The sequence below is a fragment of the Artemia sp. Qi Xiang Cuo genome, chromosome 9 (assembly GCF_049724085.1).
Source record: "Artemia sp. Qi Xiang Cuo chromosome 9, ASM4972408v1, whole genome shotgun sequence".
NCBI lineage: Eukaryota > Metazoa > Arthropoda > Branchiopoda > Anostraca > Artemiidae > Artemia > Artemia sp. Qi Xiang Cuo.
This window is the reverse complement of record NC_142802.1, coordinates 70,471,700-70,487,178: the sequence shown is the minus strand read 5'-3', so window position 1 is coordinate 70,487,178 and position 15,479 is coordinate 70,471,700. Positions and strand designations below refer to the sequence as shown.

The window sequence follows — 15,479 nt, the reverse complement described above, 5'->3', positions numbered from 1 at the left end:
TAGGCAAATTTGCACATTTTTTAGTTTCAACACTGTCCTGTAAAAGTTATATTACGCAACATAGCGCCTTTTGAATTACTGGCGTCGTTAAGGTCTGGATTAAATACAGGGGTGCCAATTAACGAAAATATAGGTGGGGAGAGTCTGAAGACTTTCCCATTTTTCAAACGAAGATACAAAGACGTATTTGTTTCTTTTTCGATTTTTTTTCTTCAATCATAATATCAAAATAGGTATTTTCTGAACCTAGAGTTGACGAGCCGTGGTGGCAAATAGTTCTTCTTTTAATTAGAACCCCTGAATAGATAAATTACAAGCTGCTTCTCAACCATAAGTTATCAAATAATAAATATCAAACACTAATTTTGTCATTAGTGTCAGGGGGCTGCTCACTCCGCTAGCTGATGTACATCTCAAAGCGCCACTTTTTCGAGCACGTGGTACATTTTCACCAGGTATGGCTCATTTCTACCGAGTGTCACGTTTCATCTGGTATGCTAAATCTTAGAAAGTGGAGACGCTTCGTATTAGTTATCGAAATGCCTAAATACAGACCTTAATAATTTTCTTATTAAAACTGAAACTAATTACGAATGAAATTACTAATTAGCTAGAGAACTAAGACAATTAAGAACTAAAGCTAGAGAGATAAGACAATTTCCGCCCGAAAAAAAACATGACACTTTGTTGTCTTTTCATAATGCAGTCTATTCAAAGATATTTGATATCTGCGTGCACTCGGCAAACGGCAGGCTTCTATATATAGATTCTCATTGTCGCTTGTCTTCTAACCGCAGACAGTTTGTTGCCTTTTCATACTGAAGTCTTTTCAAAGATATCGGATTATTAAAGCAAGTCCGATTTCTCAATATCTACTAAACTTCAAATTTGTTAAAATTTATGCAAATATTTTAGCAATTACCCGTTTTTTACTCTTTCCGCAATTCAATATCATTTCATACTGCAGTCTATTCAAAGATATTTGATTATTACAGCAAGTCCGATTTCGAACACTGATTTCTGTTAAGCTTCGAACTTTTGGAACCGATTTTTTACAACGATTTCTACTAAGCTTCAAACTTTGGATTATAAGTAACTAAATATATATAAAAAGTCTGGGAAAATTCGTTAAAAACCTTAATTTTTAAGAAAAAAACAAGGTATTAATCAAACATCTCTGAATAGACTGCAGTATGAAAAGACATTAAATTGCCTATCTTTGCCAGCGTCAACTCTGTAAATGAATCAAATTTTTTGTTTTTTGGGGCAGAAATTATCGCATTTCCTAAGATTTAGTATAAGTTTGCATGATACCTTGCGTTTAATACAAGAAATATTTAAGAAATTAAAAAATTAAACTTGAAATTAAATATTTCAAGAAATTAATTTTCATCCTAATTAGTTTCAGTTTTCATAAGAAAATTCTTGAGGTCTGTATTTAGTCATTTCGAAAACTAATACGAAGGGTCTTCCACTTTCTAAGATTTAGTATACAAGACGACACGTGACACTCGGTAGAAATAGGCCATGCCTGGTGAAAATGTACCACGTGCTCGAAAAAGTGGCGCTCTGAGATGTACATCAGGTAGCGGAGGGAGTAACCCCTTTAGACTAATACCAAAATCATTGTTTGGTATATATTATTTTGTAAATTATCATCGAAAAAGAACTTGTAATTTATCTAATCAGGGATATCAGTTAAAAAGGGAACAGGGTGCCACCCCTGCTCGCCACCTTTTGGTTCAGAAAACACCCTTTTTGGAATTCTCATTAAAAAAAAAAAATCGAAAATACAAAATTGCCCTTGCCCTAGATTTTGAAAAATACGTTTTTGTATATTCGTTCGAAAAATTCGAGAAAATCTTCACATCTCTCTCACACGTTTCTATGAATTAGCACCCCTGTATCTGATCTAGGGTAAAACGACGGCAGTAATTCAAAAGGCGCTATGACACGGAGCATAATTTCCATGGGACAGTGGAAAAACTAAAAAATGTGTAAATTTGTCTATTGTTATTTTGAAGCAGTTTTTTTTTGTACAAGAAACATTTACTCGTGCATCTTATATACGAAAGAAAATGATTTTGATATCAGGAACTCAAATTTTCAACTACTTTCTGATTTAAAAAGGAAGACAGCACAATTTATCAAATATTAACTTACGAATATCTTGTAGCCCAAAAAGTCATGAGAAAAATAATAATGTTTTCAACATTAATTCGTTTTAGACACTACTACTACTAACAACTCACGGCAGTAACAATCCGCCTGAGCCCAACACAGCTACGTACGCTCCTCCTCCATCCCAATCTATTCAATGCCTCCCTCTTTATATTATATTTGTTTTAGACAGTTACATTATATTTCTTTTACATTGTTTATGTTATATACTTATTTTTATTTTAGACAGGTTTTGTTTAAAGGTACCAGACCAGTTTTAGGAAGAATATTGACTGACGTTTAAGAGTATGGGTGACTTACAATAAGAGTGGGAGCTGGGGCTAGTGTTCAAAAAAATCGCCAACGCCATCTAACGTTTGGTGTCTTTTATTTTACTCTATTATTGTTTTTTGGGAGGGGGTAAGGATGGCTGGTGGCGATTGTGTATGTACAGTTTTGTAAAGGATGATGTCTACCCATACTAGTTTATAAACTTTGGGTTTGTTGTTTATCTGTATGTGTTTATTTCTATTAATAAATCCCTTTTTCTTCTTCTTCTTGGTATCTTTTGCATACTCCGCAATTGTGTTTTTTTTTTAATGAGAGATCAGATACTTATTACTACACTAATTTGCCTTGTTATTACACTAAATAAATGTCAAAGAGCGCTAGACACTTGACGTTGCTGATAATTTTTTGTCGACATTTGTTATTAATGTGTTTATTTCTGTTAATAAATCACTTTGTTTCTTCTTCTTCTTCTTGGTATTTTATGTTTAGATTTTTTTTTTATTTAGATTTTTTTTTATTTTACGTTTTGCGTTTTTTTTTAGAATCGGAGATCAGATGCTTATTACTACACTAATTTGCCTTATTATTACACTAAATAAATGTCAAGGAACGCCAAACACTTGTTAATGCTTATAATTTTTGTCGACACTTGTTGTCAATGTGTTTATTTCTGTTAATAAATCCCTTTTTCTTCTTGTTCTTCTTCTCCTTCTTGGTATTTTATGTTTTGATAATTTTATGTCGACACTAGCGCCAATTCCCACTCGTGTAAATTACCTATACTGTTTGGACTGACTGATAAGAGTTGGAACTCTAATGATCTCGAGAGCAAAAGAAATCTGCTGTTGTGTTCTTTTGCACTTGGTCTTGGTCAACTGAAAGTTTTTCAGTTTTTTTTTCCAAAAAATAAGTGTTATTATTATTTCAGTGCCACCCCCATCAAGGCCGACTAGAGTAGAGGATAGTATATACTCGGTTCGACCTTCTCCTAGTCAAATTACTGAAGTTCTCCGAAGTATTGCATCTAAAATTGTCGCCTATCACTTTTGTCAGGTAAGTAAACCAATTACAATAATGTCTGGTGCATCGTTTCAAACTTTTTGTGTGCATACTATTAGCTATACTTCTACTACTACTACTAACAACTTACCGCAGCACCAAGCTGCCTGTGGCCAACACAGCTACGTACGCTCCTCCTCCATCTATTCAATGCCTCCCTCTTTACACCCTCCCAGGAAGCTCCCATTTTTTAAAAATCTTTCTTTATGACATTCTCCCACCCCAACCGCAGACCACTTGCTTTCCGTTTAGCCCAAGAAGGTTGGCCGAAAAGAAAATATTTGGCAATATGTCATTCTTCATCCGTAGAACGTGCCCTAGATTATTTTGTACTATTATTGCTATTATTATTATATCATGGTATAATCATGTTTTAACTATATTAAATACATAATATTCATTGTATTGCTTCCATCATATTGTATTTTATTGTGAAATTTTATATTTATGTTATGTTATTAATTACATTGTTTTATTTTGATTAAATTTGTTTGATTAAATTTAAATTTGTTTTGATTAAATTCAAATTTGTTTTGATTAAAATGTTTTGATTTGATTAAATTGATTAAATTCTATTAATTAGTACCAGAGGACTGAACTTTGCTCGGCTAAAAGAAAGACGGTTTAATCTCTTTTACGAAACAATTAGGGGTATTCAACCTCTGGGTATTTGTGACGCCATTCATAGAAAAAAAAAATGATTTTCCGAAGTAAAGCCAGTAAACGAATTTTTCCAAAGTCGTGAACTATCTATATCGTTCTTTCACACTGGCTCTTTCACGTTCTAATCTATATCGTTGTTTCACTACATGTATATTTAGTCCCTTGGTATACAAATTACTATTGTAATTTTTCTGCCGCAATGCGTAGCATCAAGCAATCAGTTATCGGCTAACAAACTGTAAAAGCTCAGAATCAACTTATTAATCAACAAAGAAATTGCATTTTGAAACTCCTCCTCCTTAGGCTCAATGCTTTCAACCTTCAGAACTCTCTAGTTTCAGTCCGCAAACAATTTGTCAAAAATACTAAGGGGGGTTGAAGGGGGAAACAAAACAAAGTCTTAATCTATCTAGATAGTTTTTTTTTACACCGGAAAAGTGCAGTATACCAATTTTTCAGCAAAAATTATTGTGTTGTTTTTGAGAAAATGAAATAAAAAGCAAGTTTTTTTTCAGCTGAAAGTAAGGAGCAAAATCAAAACTTAAAACGAAAAGGAATAATTGTATGAGGAGGGCTACCCCTTTCTCAATACCTCGCTCTTTACGCTAAAGTTTTTCTGAACTTTAAGAAAAATCTTATTATTCAAATGAACCTCCTTAGACCTTAGACCTTAGATCCTCCTGTGCCTCCGAAGGCACTCAGGCATCGACGAAGAAACGCCAGTCGTCCCTCAAATGGGCTCCTGCCATTACGTCTACCCAATGGGGTTGTATGGACGTATTCGCGTTGAGAAGGTCTCTCTGGTATATTCGGTATAATGTGTTCTTTGGTTTTCCCCTTCACCGCGTTCTCGTCGGCTGCCACTGGAGGATGGACTTTGGTGTTCGGTCGTCTTTCATTCGTACAACATGTCCCAAGTATTTCCATCTTCGGGTCCTGATCATGTCGATGACTAGAGGTTGCCTAGTAATTTGGCGTATTGTCCGGTTCCAGACGTGTTGTGTCTAGTTTTTTTTTTAAGGATTCTTCGCAGACAATTGTTCTCAAAGGCTTGGAGTCTCTTCTCTTGCTGTTGATTTAACTTCTAGCATTCGCTTCCATACAGCATAACTGGGAGGACATTACTGTTGAAGACTCGAAGTTTTAGCCGGTTTGAGAACTTCTGTGAGCGCCAAATCTGTTTAAGTCTGGTAAACGAGCCACTAGCCTGTCCGATACGAGTATGGATCTCTTTGTCTATTGCCCCTGTGTTCTCTACTGTGTTTCCCAGATATTTAAACTGAACAACCTGTTCTACATCCTCGTTGCCGCACTTTATGTTGAGGGGAGATCCCGTGACAGCCATACTTTTAGTTTTTGATGCATTTATCTTGAGGCCAAACAGTAGTGCATTTTCTTTCACAACATCCAAGAACTGTTGGAGTTTCTGCTTGTCTGATTCGAGGAGACTAATGTCGTCTGCAAAGAGTATATCTGCAATCTTATTTTCGTTTCTGATTGGGATTCCGTAATTTGTGTATCCGCGGAGGATGTAATCTATCACCAGTATGACGAGAAAAGGGGACAGGACACAATCTTTGTTTTACTCCAGAGATGATCCTGAAATATCTCGATTGGCCTTCACTCATCTGTACGCAACACTCCGTGCTCTCGTACAGGGCCATAATTAGCCTTACGAGTTTGTCAGGGACACCGTAGTACTTGAATATTTTCCAGAGTGTATCTCGATGGACAAAATTGAATGCTTTCTCGAAGTCTAAGAAAATTAGGTATAGCTTCTGTCTCCACTCGTTCGTCTCTTCTAACATCATTCGTAATGGTAAGAAGTGCGCACAGGAGCGGTTTGGGCGGAAACCGTGTTGTTCGTCCCTTAAATGCTTGTCGGTCATTGGCTGGATACGTTGCAGAATTATGAGGGCAGCAAGCGTTCTTGGAATAGAGAGCAAACTGATTCCTCGCCAATTGTCGCACAGCATGATATTACCTTTTTCGAACAAATTATTAATTAGGTTGTTTATATTATTATAATTATATTAGTTGTATATTAATAATTAAATTACTAGTATTATATTTTGTTTATTATATTTAAATTCAAAATTTTACATTTTATGTTTAATGTTTACATTAACATTTTGATTTATGTGACTTTGGTATTCTATTTGGGATTCCCGGGGACCCCCGGTGGTCCACATCCCCAGTCACTCCTCCGCTCGTCCATGCGGGGTTTTTATTCGGTGTTTGATTCTTCGGTGTTTTTAATGAGAAGAATCTACAAAATCTACAAATCTACGCCTTTTCCTCATAGGAGAAAAACTCTCAGTTAAACAGTAATGGCACCTATAATTCTCTTTGAAACATAGCCATTTTAAACTCTTACGCTTGTAAGTCTGTGCAGCTCTTTGTTCCAAATAATTTACTTTGAAAGCTCAGACCAGTAATTTGATAAAGTCATTATTTTAGTGTACATTGCACTATCATAGGAGGTCTTCTTAACAGCTTGTCTGACAGTATGCAGTGATGTTAATGGACTCAAACAAGCTATTGAAAGTTTTGCGAAATTGGTCGTGACAAGAAGAAATCCTTATTTGACAAACTAGCCTTTTGTGAAAATGGTGCCAAGGGTATACAGTGACGTCGATTTACAGGAATTTAGGGGGGGGGTGTATTTTAATGGTTTTGAAGTGACAAATTTATCATTTGTTTTCAATTTTGTCTATGAAAATACCAAAAAGGTATTTCTCTAGGAAACTTCCAGAAAAGATGTATTTTTGAAAATCAGGGGGTGGGGGGCACAAGTCCCCTGCCCCTCTTCATTGACGTCACTCAGGGTATAGGTGGAATTCTTATGGGGTTGGAATGTTTTTTTTTAGCCTCACCCTCCTTTTTCCTACCAGATCTAGCCTAATTCCTTAAAAGAGTATAAAAATGTTGATTTCTTTATTTTAGGCTGAGAACAGCGCCACATGCCTTCTGCCCGATTTTGTACATTCTATTGCGGCACAATTATACCAAGCCCCTCAATTAGAAGCATTTAGAAGTAAAGTCCAAAGTGACCCAGCTCTGCAAAAGAAACTACAGCTCAAAGAATGTATTTCAGACCCCCATGGAGCTTTTGTTCAAGGAATACTGGAGCCCCTGTCAGCGCTGAAGAAAGGGAATTCAGCGGTATTTTTTATTTTATTTCAATAGTTTAATTTACTCTGTTGTTTTTTATTACCACTTATAGAAGGAGGTATGATTGATGCTTTATAAATGAGGCAATATGTAGTTGAAGTGTAATGTAGATGGGGTTACAAAAAAAAACTTTTAAAAATGCAACATAAATTTGTTGATATGTATTTTTATTACGTTTTTATGAGTCGGCAAAAGTTCTGGTGGGGGAGGGGTTAAAACCCCAAGCACTCCTTCCCCCTGGATACGGCCTTGGGCTCTTCTTATCCTCAGCTTATATCCAAAGGAACACCAACACGGATGCCAAAGGCATAACTTTAGTGAAGACCTATAGTTAAAATTCTTTTTCCGTCGACCCCCATTCCCCTCTCCGAGTAAAAATTATTCATTTTGTAGATGAATCACTATGTGAATGAAGTTTAATGCTTTATACGTGACAGCACTATATGGATGAAGTTTTATCTTATATAGAATATAGATTAAGTTTGGTAGATTTTGTTGGTGAAGCACTATATAGATGAAGTCAAATGCTTCCTACATGACAGTATGACGTTTAAGTCCCTCCCAAATAACCAATATAGAATTGGCCTAATGTAGTAAAAAGATCACTACATATCATCTACGGAAGTTTACCGATGCCTTACTCTTTTTATCTAAAAGAATTTGAACTCGAACCCCTTTTTGTCTGTCGTGCAAAATTGTGCATGACATTTGGGGCAAATGTTTTTTTTTATTATTACAGTATTTTTTGTTTTTAACTAAAAGATACGTTGTGGCTATGCATATGAAAGTGTGTCTTGTTTTCAATAAACAATTTGATTTGATTACTCTTGTCAACTTGTGTTCAACTTTTGTATTATCCCTTTTTTTGGGTGGTGGGGGTCAATTCAATAAAAGTAATTATGTAGAAATATAGAAAAGATGGAGAAAATCATAAACACTTATCCCAATGTCTCTAAGTGGGTTACCACCTTGATGATCCCCCCTTCTATCGCTTAAGTTTCTGAAAGAACTATGGATGGATAGCTTTTAAAAGTATTATTTTACAAATGAGTTTGTAATTTACTAAATAAAAGGTTGAATGAGAATGAAAATTTTTCTGGAACTGATAAAAAAAATTCCCAATATTTGCCTGTTTGTCTTTTAACAGTAAATATGGTTTTTTCTTACTAGATTCCTCCTAAGATAAAGCACCGTTTATAATTGCTAAAGGTCTTTACCATTGTCCGATTGTTTTCCTCAGTCTTAGTCAATTAAAGTAACACGAAAAAAATTAATAATAATAATTATTATTATTATCTTATATTATTTTTCTTACAATTATTTTTATTTTTCTTATATTATTATTATTATTATATTATTATTATTATTATATTATTATATTATTATTATATTATATTTTTATTATATTATTTTTCTTATATTATTTTAATTATTTTTCTTGTTTTAATCTTTCTGTTTTGTTCCTTAAACGTAACTTAATAGTTTCATAATTTTAGCCTGGGTCGTGCATAATAGTGGTGGATGCTCTATGTGAGGCAGAATACCATCGGCCAGATACCGGTGACACAATATCGTCATTCTTGGCACGGCATGCACTTCAGTTTCCTAATTGGTTGAAAATGGTCGTTACAGTTCGTGCTCACCTCTCGGATATTACTTCGATGTTCCCATTCAGACGAATAAGGTGAGTTGTTTTTTCTCACCTTCCTCCCTGTTTATACTGAAACATAGCTACTGCATCTCTTAGATCAGGTAGAAGTAGCGACACTGGTGAAAGGTAAAGTAAACCTGACGTGGATCAGATCAGGTAAAAGACTGCAAACTCCTTGAATAATTGCTTGATCTTATACATAAATGTGTATTTTTTTTGCGCATGCTCTACAGCTGCACAAGCTCCTTCTCCTTCACAAATCGTCTTGATCCAACTCTTGACTTCCTTCAGTGAAGTCCCAACTTTTTCAATTTTTTTTTATGACCACTTGCCAATTCATTCAAGGATATCCTCTATTTCCTTTGCCCTTTCTGGATTGTAAAAAAGCAGGATTTTTGGTGGCTATTATACTTCATCCATTTAAAATTTTCTTTACTTATTGCCTTACCTCCTTCAGTGAAGTCCCAACTTTCTCTAAATATATTCTTATGACCACTCTCCACTTCATTCAAGTATATCCTCTATTTCCTTTGCCCTTGCTGGCTTGTAAAAAAAAAAACAGGGTTATTGGTGAATATTGTACTACATGTATCTTAGATTTTCATTAATTATTGACTTGGCAGTGGGAATGAACCATAATTTTCAAAGGTATGTACAGACCCTTAAATGGATATGCAGTCTTAAAATTTGGATATACAGTCCGTGATGGATTTACAGTCTCAAAAACTAGTGATAGACAATTCATCTGAAGAAAGCTAGCAAATATTCTTCAATTTTTGAAGCTTCCATGTTTCAGAATTAAATTTGGCAACTGTCTTTGCTGCAAACTTTGGCAGAAACTCACAGTTGAGAAAATTGATAAACTTTGTAAACATCTATAAACAGTTATAAACATCAAATTTTTGTTTTTTAATCAAAATGATTGAAAAAATGAATAAAGCCCCTTTCTATTCGCATTTTTCACAAAGTTTTCTCTTCTATTTGCGAATTTTGAACTTTCATTTTACTTAGGTCTTTTATTTTCAATAAAAAGAATTTACTTAGGCAGCGCAATTGCGCTGTCTATGATAAAAAGAATCAGAAACGAAGAAAGTGCCTCTCATCTTTTTGAAGCTTCCATGTTTCAGAATTAAATTTGGAAACTGTCTTTGCTGGAAACTTTTAAAGAAACTTAAAGTTGAGAAATTCATTTTTATTTGAGCTGAATTCCATTCTATCCCCTGTGCAGGTTAAAACTGCGCAGGTCAAATGTACTTTGTATAACCTAAAGCTAAAACAAGATGATTGACCTGATGTGTCTCCTTGTAGTTGTCATAGCTGTGGGTTCTGCCTCTCGTCTCGGGGGCTATTAACCGCTTGCGGTAAATTTAGTATATCCTTGCAGTTGTATCTCGTCCTTGATGGCAGTTGTATCTCGTATAGTACGTTGTCTGCTCGTATAGCAGTTGTCTGTGCAGTTGTATCTCGTCCTTAATGGTAGGCTATTAGGATCCAGCAGGTCCAGTCTCTGAAATACCTTGGAATTACTCACTGTCAGACGCTTAGTTCAATTAGAGGCGTGTTGACTGAATCCATTGTATATAAATTTATACAGTAATCAAATTCAGTAATTTTTGGCTACTAGATTATCGGCGCGTAAAAACAGCTCCTCCCATTTAATCTGCCGAGTATATAGTATATTACATCTGCCATCGGCAGATATACATCTGCCGAGTGTATATTACCGAGAAACACATATTTTGGCGGAAACTTTCTCAAAATGCCTTTGAAACCAGCTCGAGACTTTGAAACCAACTTTGTAATTTCTAAAAACATCTAATAATATCATTACACAACTAATTACCGATTTATATATATGTATTGGAATAAATTAAGCTAAAATTAGATTCTTTAAACGTTAGTGTTAAATGTGCTTGGTGTTAAAAATGTGCTGTTAGAAGATAAGCGACAGCAAAAATCAGACTGAGACAAACATGAAAGTTATATATATATATATATATATATATATATATATATATATATATATATATATATATATATATATATATATATATATATATATATATATATATATATATATATATATATATATATATATATATATATATATATATATATATATATATGTGTGGTTGTCAAGAGCTGACAAAAAATAGACGTTCCAAAGAAAAACCGAGAAAACAAAGCTAAATTTTTTTTTTACTTGAAATCTTAAAAAAAAATAAAAATAAAAGAATTGCTTTCATTAGTGATACCACAGCCTTATTGATTTATAATCGAATAGCAAAGGATTCTAAAGTCTATGAAGCAGACAAAACTGGTTTATTTTGTTCTCCTTATTTCCACCATTCTTGTTAAAAGCATGAAATAGCTGAGCCACTTCTTAAACTAAAAACTGTTATATAAGCGGGAGTTAGTGTACAGTGCGTCAGCAATCCTTATTCGTCAGCTATATCTTCTTAGTTTATTTGTTTTTTTTCTTTTTTTTTTACTCTTAAATGCAGATTCGCCCATCTGGACTTGGAAAAGTCAGTTTTTTTTTTTTAAATTGAATCTTAAAAAATCAATGCCCTTATGACTCGATGTCAATATTTCAGGTTGCAATTATTTCCAAAAGTCACTTTTGCCATTTTGCATCATTAAGTGCAATTCCACTCTGCAATGTCGTGAGCGTTAAATTTCATTAGTTGTAGGTGACGAACTTGACCTTGATGCAAATTTATAGCTTATAAAAGAACTTCGAATAAAAAGCTAAAAAGCTCAGAGAGGTAATTTATGATTGAAATTTAAGCTAACTGATTAGCAGAACTGTGGCTAATTAGTGGCACTGACGGGTAAAAGTGAAATCCATCTCGACGGACAAGGCACATATGCGTGATTTTTGGGAGGGGGCATGAAATTTTTGTTGGCAAGGGGCATTCTTGTCTATAGCCTCTTCTAAAGGAAACACTATAACTGTCATTCAATTTCTCAATCCGCCCTCGCTCAAAATTCGATGGTCATTAGCCGTGACAGTTGTTAACGCCCCCCCCCCTTTTATGCGGAACTTAAGCCTTATTGATAAATAATGAGAACAGTTGGATAAACATTATCTAAAAATAAAAAAAAAATAAATAAAAAGTGCATAGAAATTTGGCAAAATTTGGTATCTTTTTATGGGGGGCCTCAAGCCCTTCCCCCTCTTGTTTACGTCACTGAATTAGACGTTAAACTGTCAGACGGATCGGAAAGGAGGCAGCCTTAATCTCCCCGTATAACCTATGTGATTTATATTTGTTACGCAACTGGAATAAGACCTTATCCGATGAAATGTCGGCGCCAACCTTAAAATTAAAATGCTTCTAACAATTTGGTGTTTTTCTTAAAATATTAACAATGGAATACATCATTATTGGCTCGATTTGCAGAACTATTAAAAAGTAATTTAAATTTTTTGTGAAAACACTACCAAATTGGCGCCAAAATCCAATTGGAATATCCTAAATTCAATTGTGATCCTCATTTTAGATGAGTGATGCCCGACGTAGGGTGTAGGTGGAGTCTTGATTAAAAAAAAAAAAGATGGAGCCTAGATTAAAAATTATATATATATATATATATATATATATATATATATATATATATATATATATATATATATATATATATATATATATATATATATTATATGTTTGTCTTGGGGTGCGGCTAGATGTTAACCAATTGTTAGCAAGCGTTAATCAACAATCTTCGTCAGTCAACGAATTGTTGTTTTTTTTTTTTGTTTTTTTTTTTTGTTTGTCTTGGGGTGCGGCTAGACGTTAACCAATTGTTAGCAAGCGTTAATCAACAATCTTCGTCAGTCAACGAATTGTTTTTTTTTTTTTTGGTTTTTTTAATTGTTTATTTATTTTGGTTTAAAATTTCTTTTGTTGAAAAACAATTTTTTGAAATGAAACTTTATTTCCGGAGAAATGTGTCCTCTTTTTACGCAAAATTCAATTGGTTTTGAAGAAATCTTTTCCTAAATTAACAATTAGCAAAATAAATACAGTTCCAAAAAATAGTAAAGCTAAAAAATATTAAGATTAGGCTTTTTAAAGCGTTTCGATACAGTTTTATAATAATTTGCTAACTTTCAAAATTGCCAAAACTTAAATGGAAGAAAGAGAAGTAATTGTAAAGTAAATTAATACTTTATAAAATGGACACAATTCTGCGAGTAAAAAAGTTAAAAAATAATTGGTTCAAGTTTTTCTTTTTAAACGGTCTAACACGCCTAGTCGACTTTTTCAAAATTGCCAAAATTTTTGAAGGAATGATACTATAAATTGCTGTAACCATAAATAATTATGGAAGCAAATAAGTTTAGAAGTTTTGCATAAAGTATTTAATGGGATTATTTCTACACACTTTGAAGAAAAACAAAGAAGAATTATCTGATCCCTTCTTATTCAGTTATGGTTTTGCACCGTTTGGTTTTCATCGTTTAGCACCACACTCTTTTTTTCATCTGATAATAGCCAGTGGCTAGTTTTGTCTTTGGGCACATCGGACAAAACCTGTCATAAATAACCGATTTTTGCTGGACAATGATAGAGACGCTTTCAACAGCTTATACGAAAGCAAAATTGAATTATCTAATTCTTCTTCTTCTTCTTGAGTTATGGTTGTAAGATTTCAGTTTTGGCTATTTAGCTCGCCTCTTTTTACCGACATTAGTTTGTGAAGCGTTGTCTGCTCAGAGAGGGGGCATGCATTTCCAAGATCCCCCCCTCTCATAGATCTCGGAAAATACTTTGGGGGGATTTCATTGGATAGAGCTTTTTTTATAAAATCATAAAAAAATGAAAAAAAGTTTCATCCCTCCCTAATGTTTTCGAGAATTAACGCTTCTAAATTTCTGTTCAGTTGATTCCTGTGGAATTTCTTATTTTTCTGTGAGATTTTTTCCGAGAAATTTTTTTAGAAATAGTATTGCTCCAGCTTGTTCCTATTGTTGAGATTAGACCCCGGCGCCGCGCCGATGAGGGAAGACCGGCGGCGGCGGGGCCAAAAACAGCACGCCGTGCCGCGCCACCGTTAAGATGTCGGCGGCGCGCCGTCGTTAAGATGTCGGCGGCGTGCCGCCGGTAAGATGTCGGCGGCGCGCCGTCGGTGTAATCAATGTTGACCGCAAACATTAATGTTTTCATCAGTCTTTCTCAAATCACAGCTTAAATTTACAACAAATTCGAACCTTTTCATGAGTTCAAAAATTCACAAGTTTCTGGCTGGAAACTGGTCTTCTTCGTTACTCATAGAGAGAAGTAGAAATATGGTAGACACGAAATGGCTATGGCGTTTCAATACCCATGCAAAATACGAACGGCTGAAATATCTATTAGTTATGTTATCTTAACAACAGTAATTTTGCAAGTTAGTAGTTTTTTTCACCAAGCATTACTGCATATGCAACTTCAAATACCGTATCACAAAATTCGTCAGTTGTCTGGGTAAAAAGTTTGAATGTAATTTTGAACTTAGAAGCTTAGTTTTTTCATAATGCCCTTTGCCTATATCTGTTTTGTCACCTTTAAAACAGTTGAAATGGGCGACTTTGATATTGATTGTTTTTTTGCTCTTTTGGATTCTTAAAAAGACTTCTTGTATTAAAAACTGGTTTTCAATTACAATTTAAAAAATTGTACAATTAAAAAAAATTGGCTGCTCTTTTGGATATTGTTCGTTTTTTTCCTTTGGGGATTCATTCCAAATTATAAATTGATAAATACCTAGTATCAATCAAATTATAAACTGCATCTAAAAGGAGTAAATTTATCAAATTGAAAAATACATGATGAACACTTCACATGAGAACACTTCAATTACAATGAAACAAAAAACACTTAATGGTTTATTCGGTATGAAGAAAAATTAAATGTCAGCTATTTTCTGGTAAAAAATGAAAAGCTCATCCGTTCTAAATGTAATTAAATGAAATAATATGCAGACTGAAGTAGCACAAGGAAGATGTTGAGATTTTCATCCTAGTTCGTCACTTTTAATCCAAGTAAAATGTTTGGACACTTAGTATCAGTTATTAAGTTTAAGCTTTGATTTCCAAATTCTCACAAAAATTACCAAATTTAAGACAGTCGCAACAATGTGTCGTCTGAGGTCAAAGTACTCAAAGACTCCTCTTAGATTCCCACCCAGGCTCAAAGCTTCTGCTATGGTCATTTCCATGGAAATCTCCAAACAGTATCTTTTTAAAATATCTTGCAAGGGTAATTAGGGATATTTAGCCTTTTTTACTTTTTTTCAAAGCTTTGAAAAAAATGTTATAGTATTCAAATTGTTGCACTTTTTATATTTGTCCCCATTTTTGGTAATCTTTTATGGGGTGATCGAAATTTTTAAACCTCTGTAGATACGTAAGAACATTGCAACATCTAGTACCATGAGGCCATATGACTGTCAAAGACTCCTCATTGAACCTCCCAAATTGAACGCTTATATT

The 15,479-nt window shown here is 34.1% G+C and overlaps 1 protein-coding gene across 1 annotated transcript in view; it reads left to right on the top strand.

Annotated features, from left to right (window-relative positions):
- The window catches only part of LOC148948988 (protein TANC2-like), a 205,007-nt gene that overhangs the window by 124,121 nt on the left and 65,407 nt on the right, over window positions 1–15,479 (top strand). Inside the window, exons 10-12 of the mRNA XM_089095078.1 lie at window positions 3,380–3,504; window positions 7,120–7,338; window positions 8,844–9,031. Of these exons, the coding sequence (XP_088951204.1) occupies window positions 3,380–3,504; window positions 7,120–7,338; window positions 8,844–9,031 (532 nt within the window). The remainder of the gene's footprint in view (window positions 1–3,379; window positions 3,505–7,119; window positions 7,339–8,843; window positions 9,032–15,479) is intronic.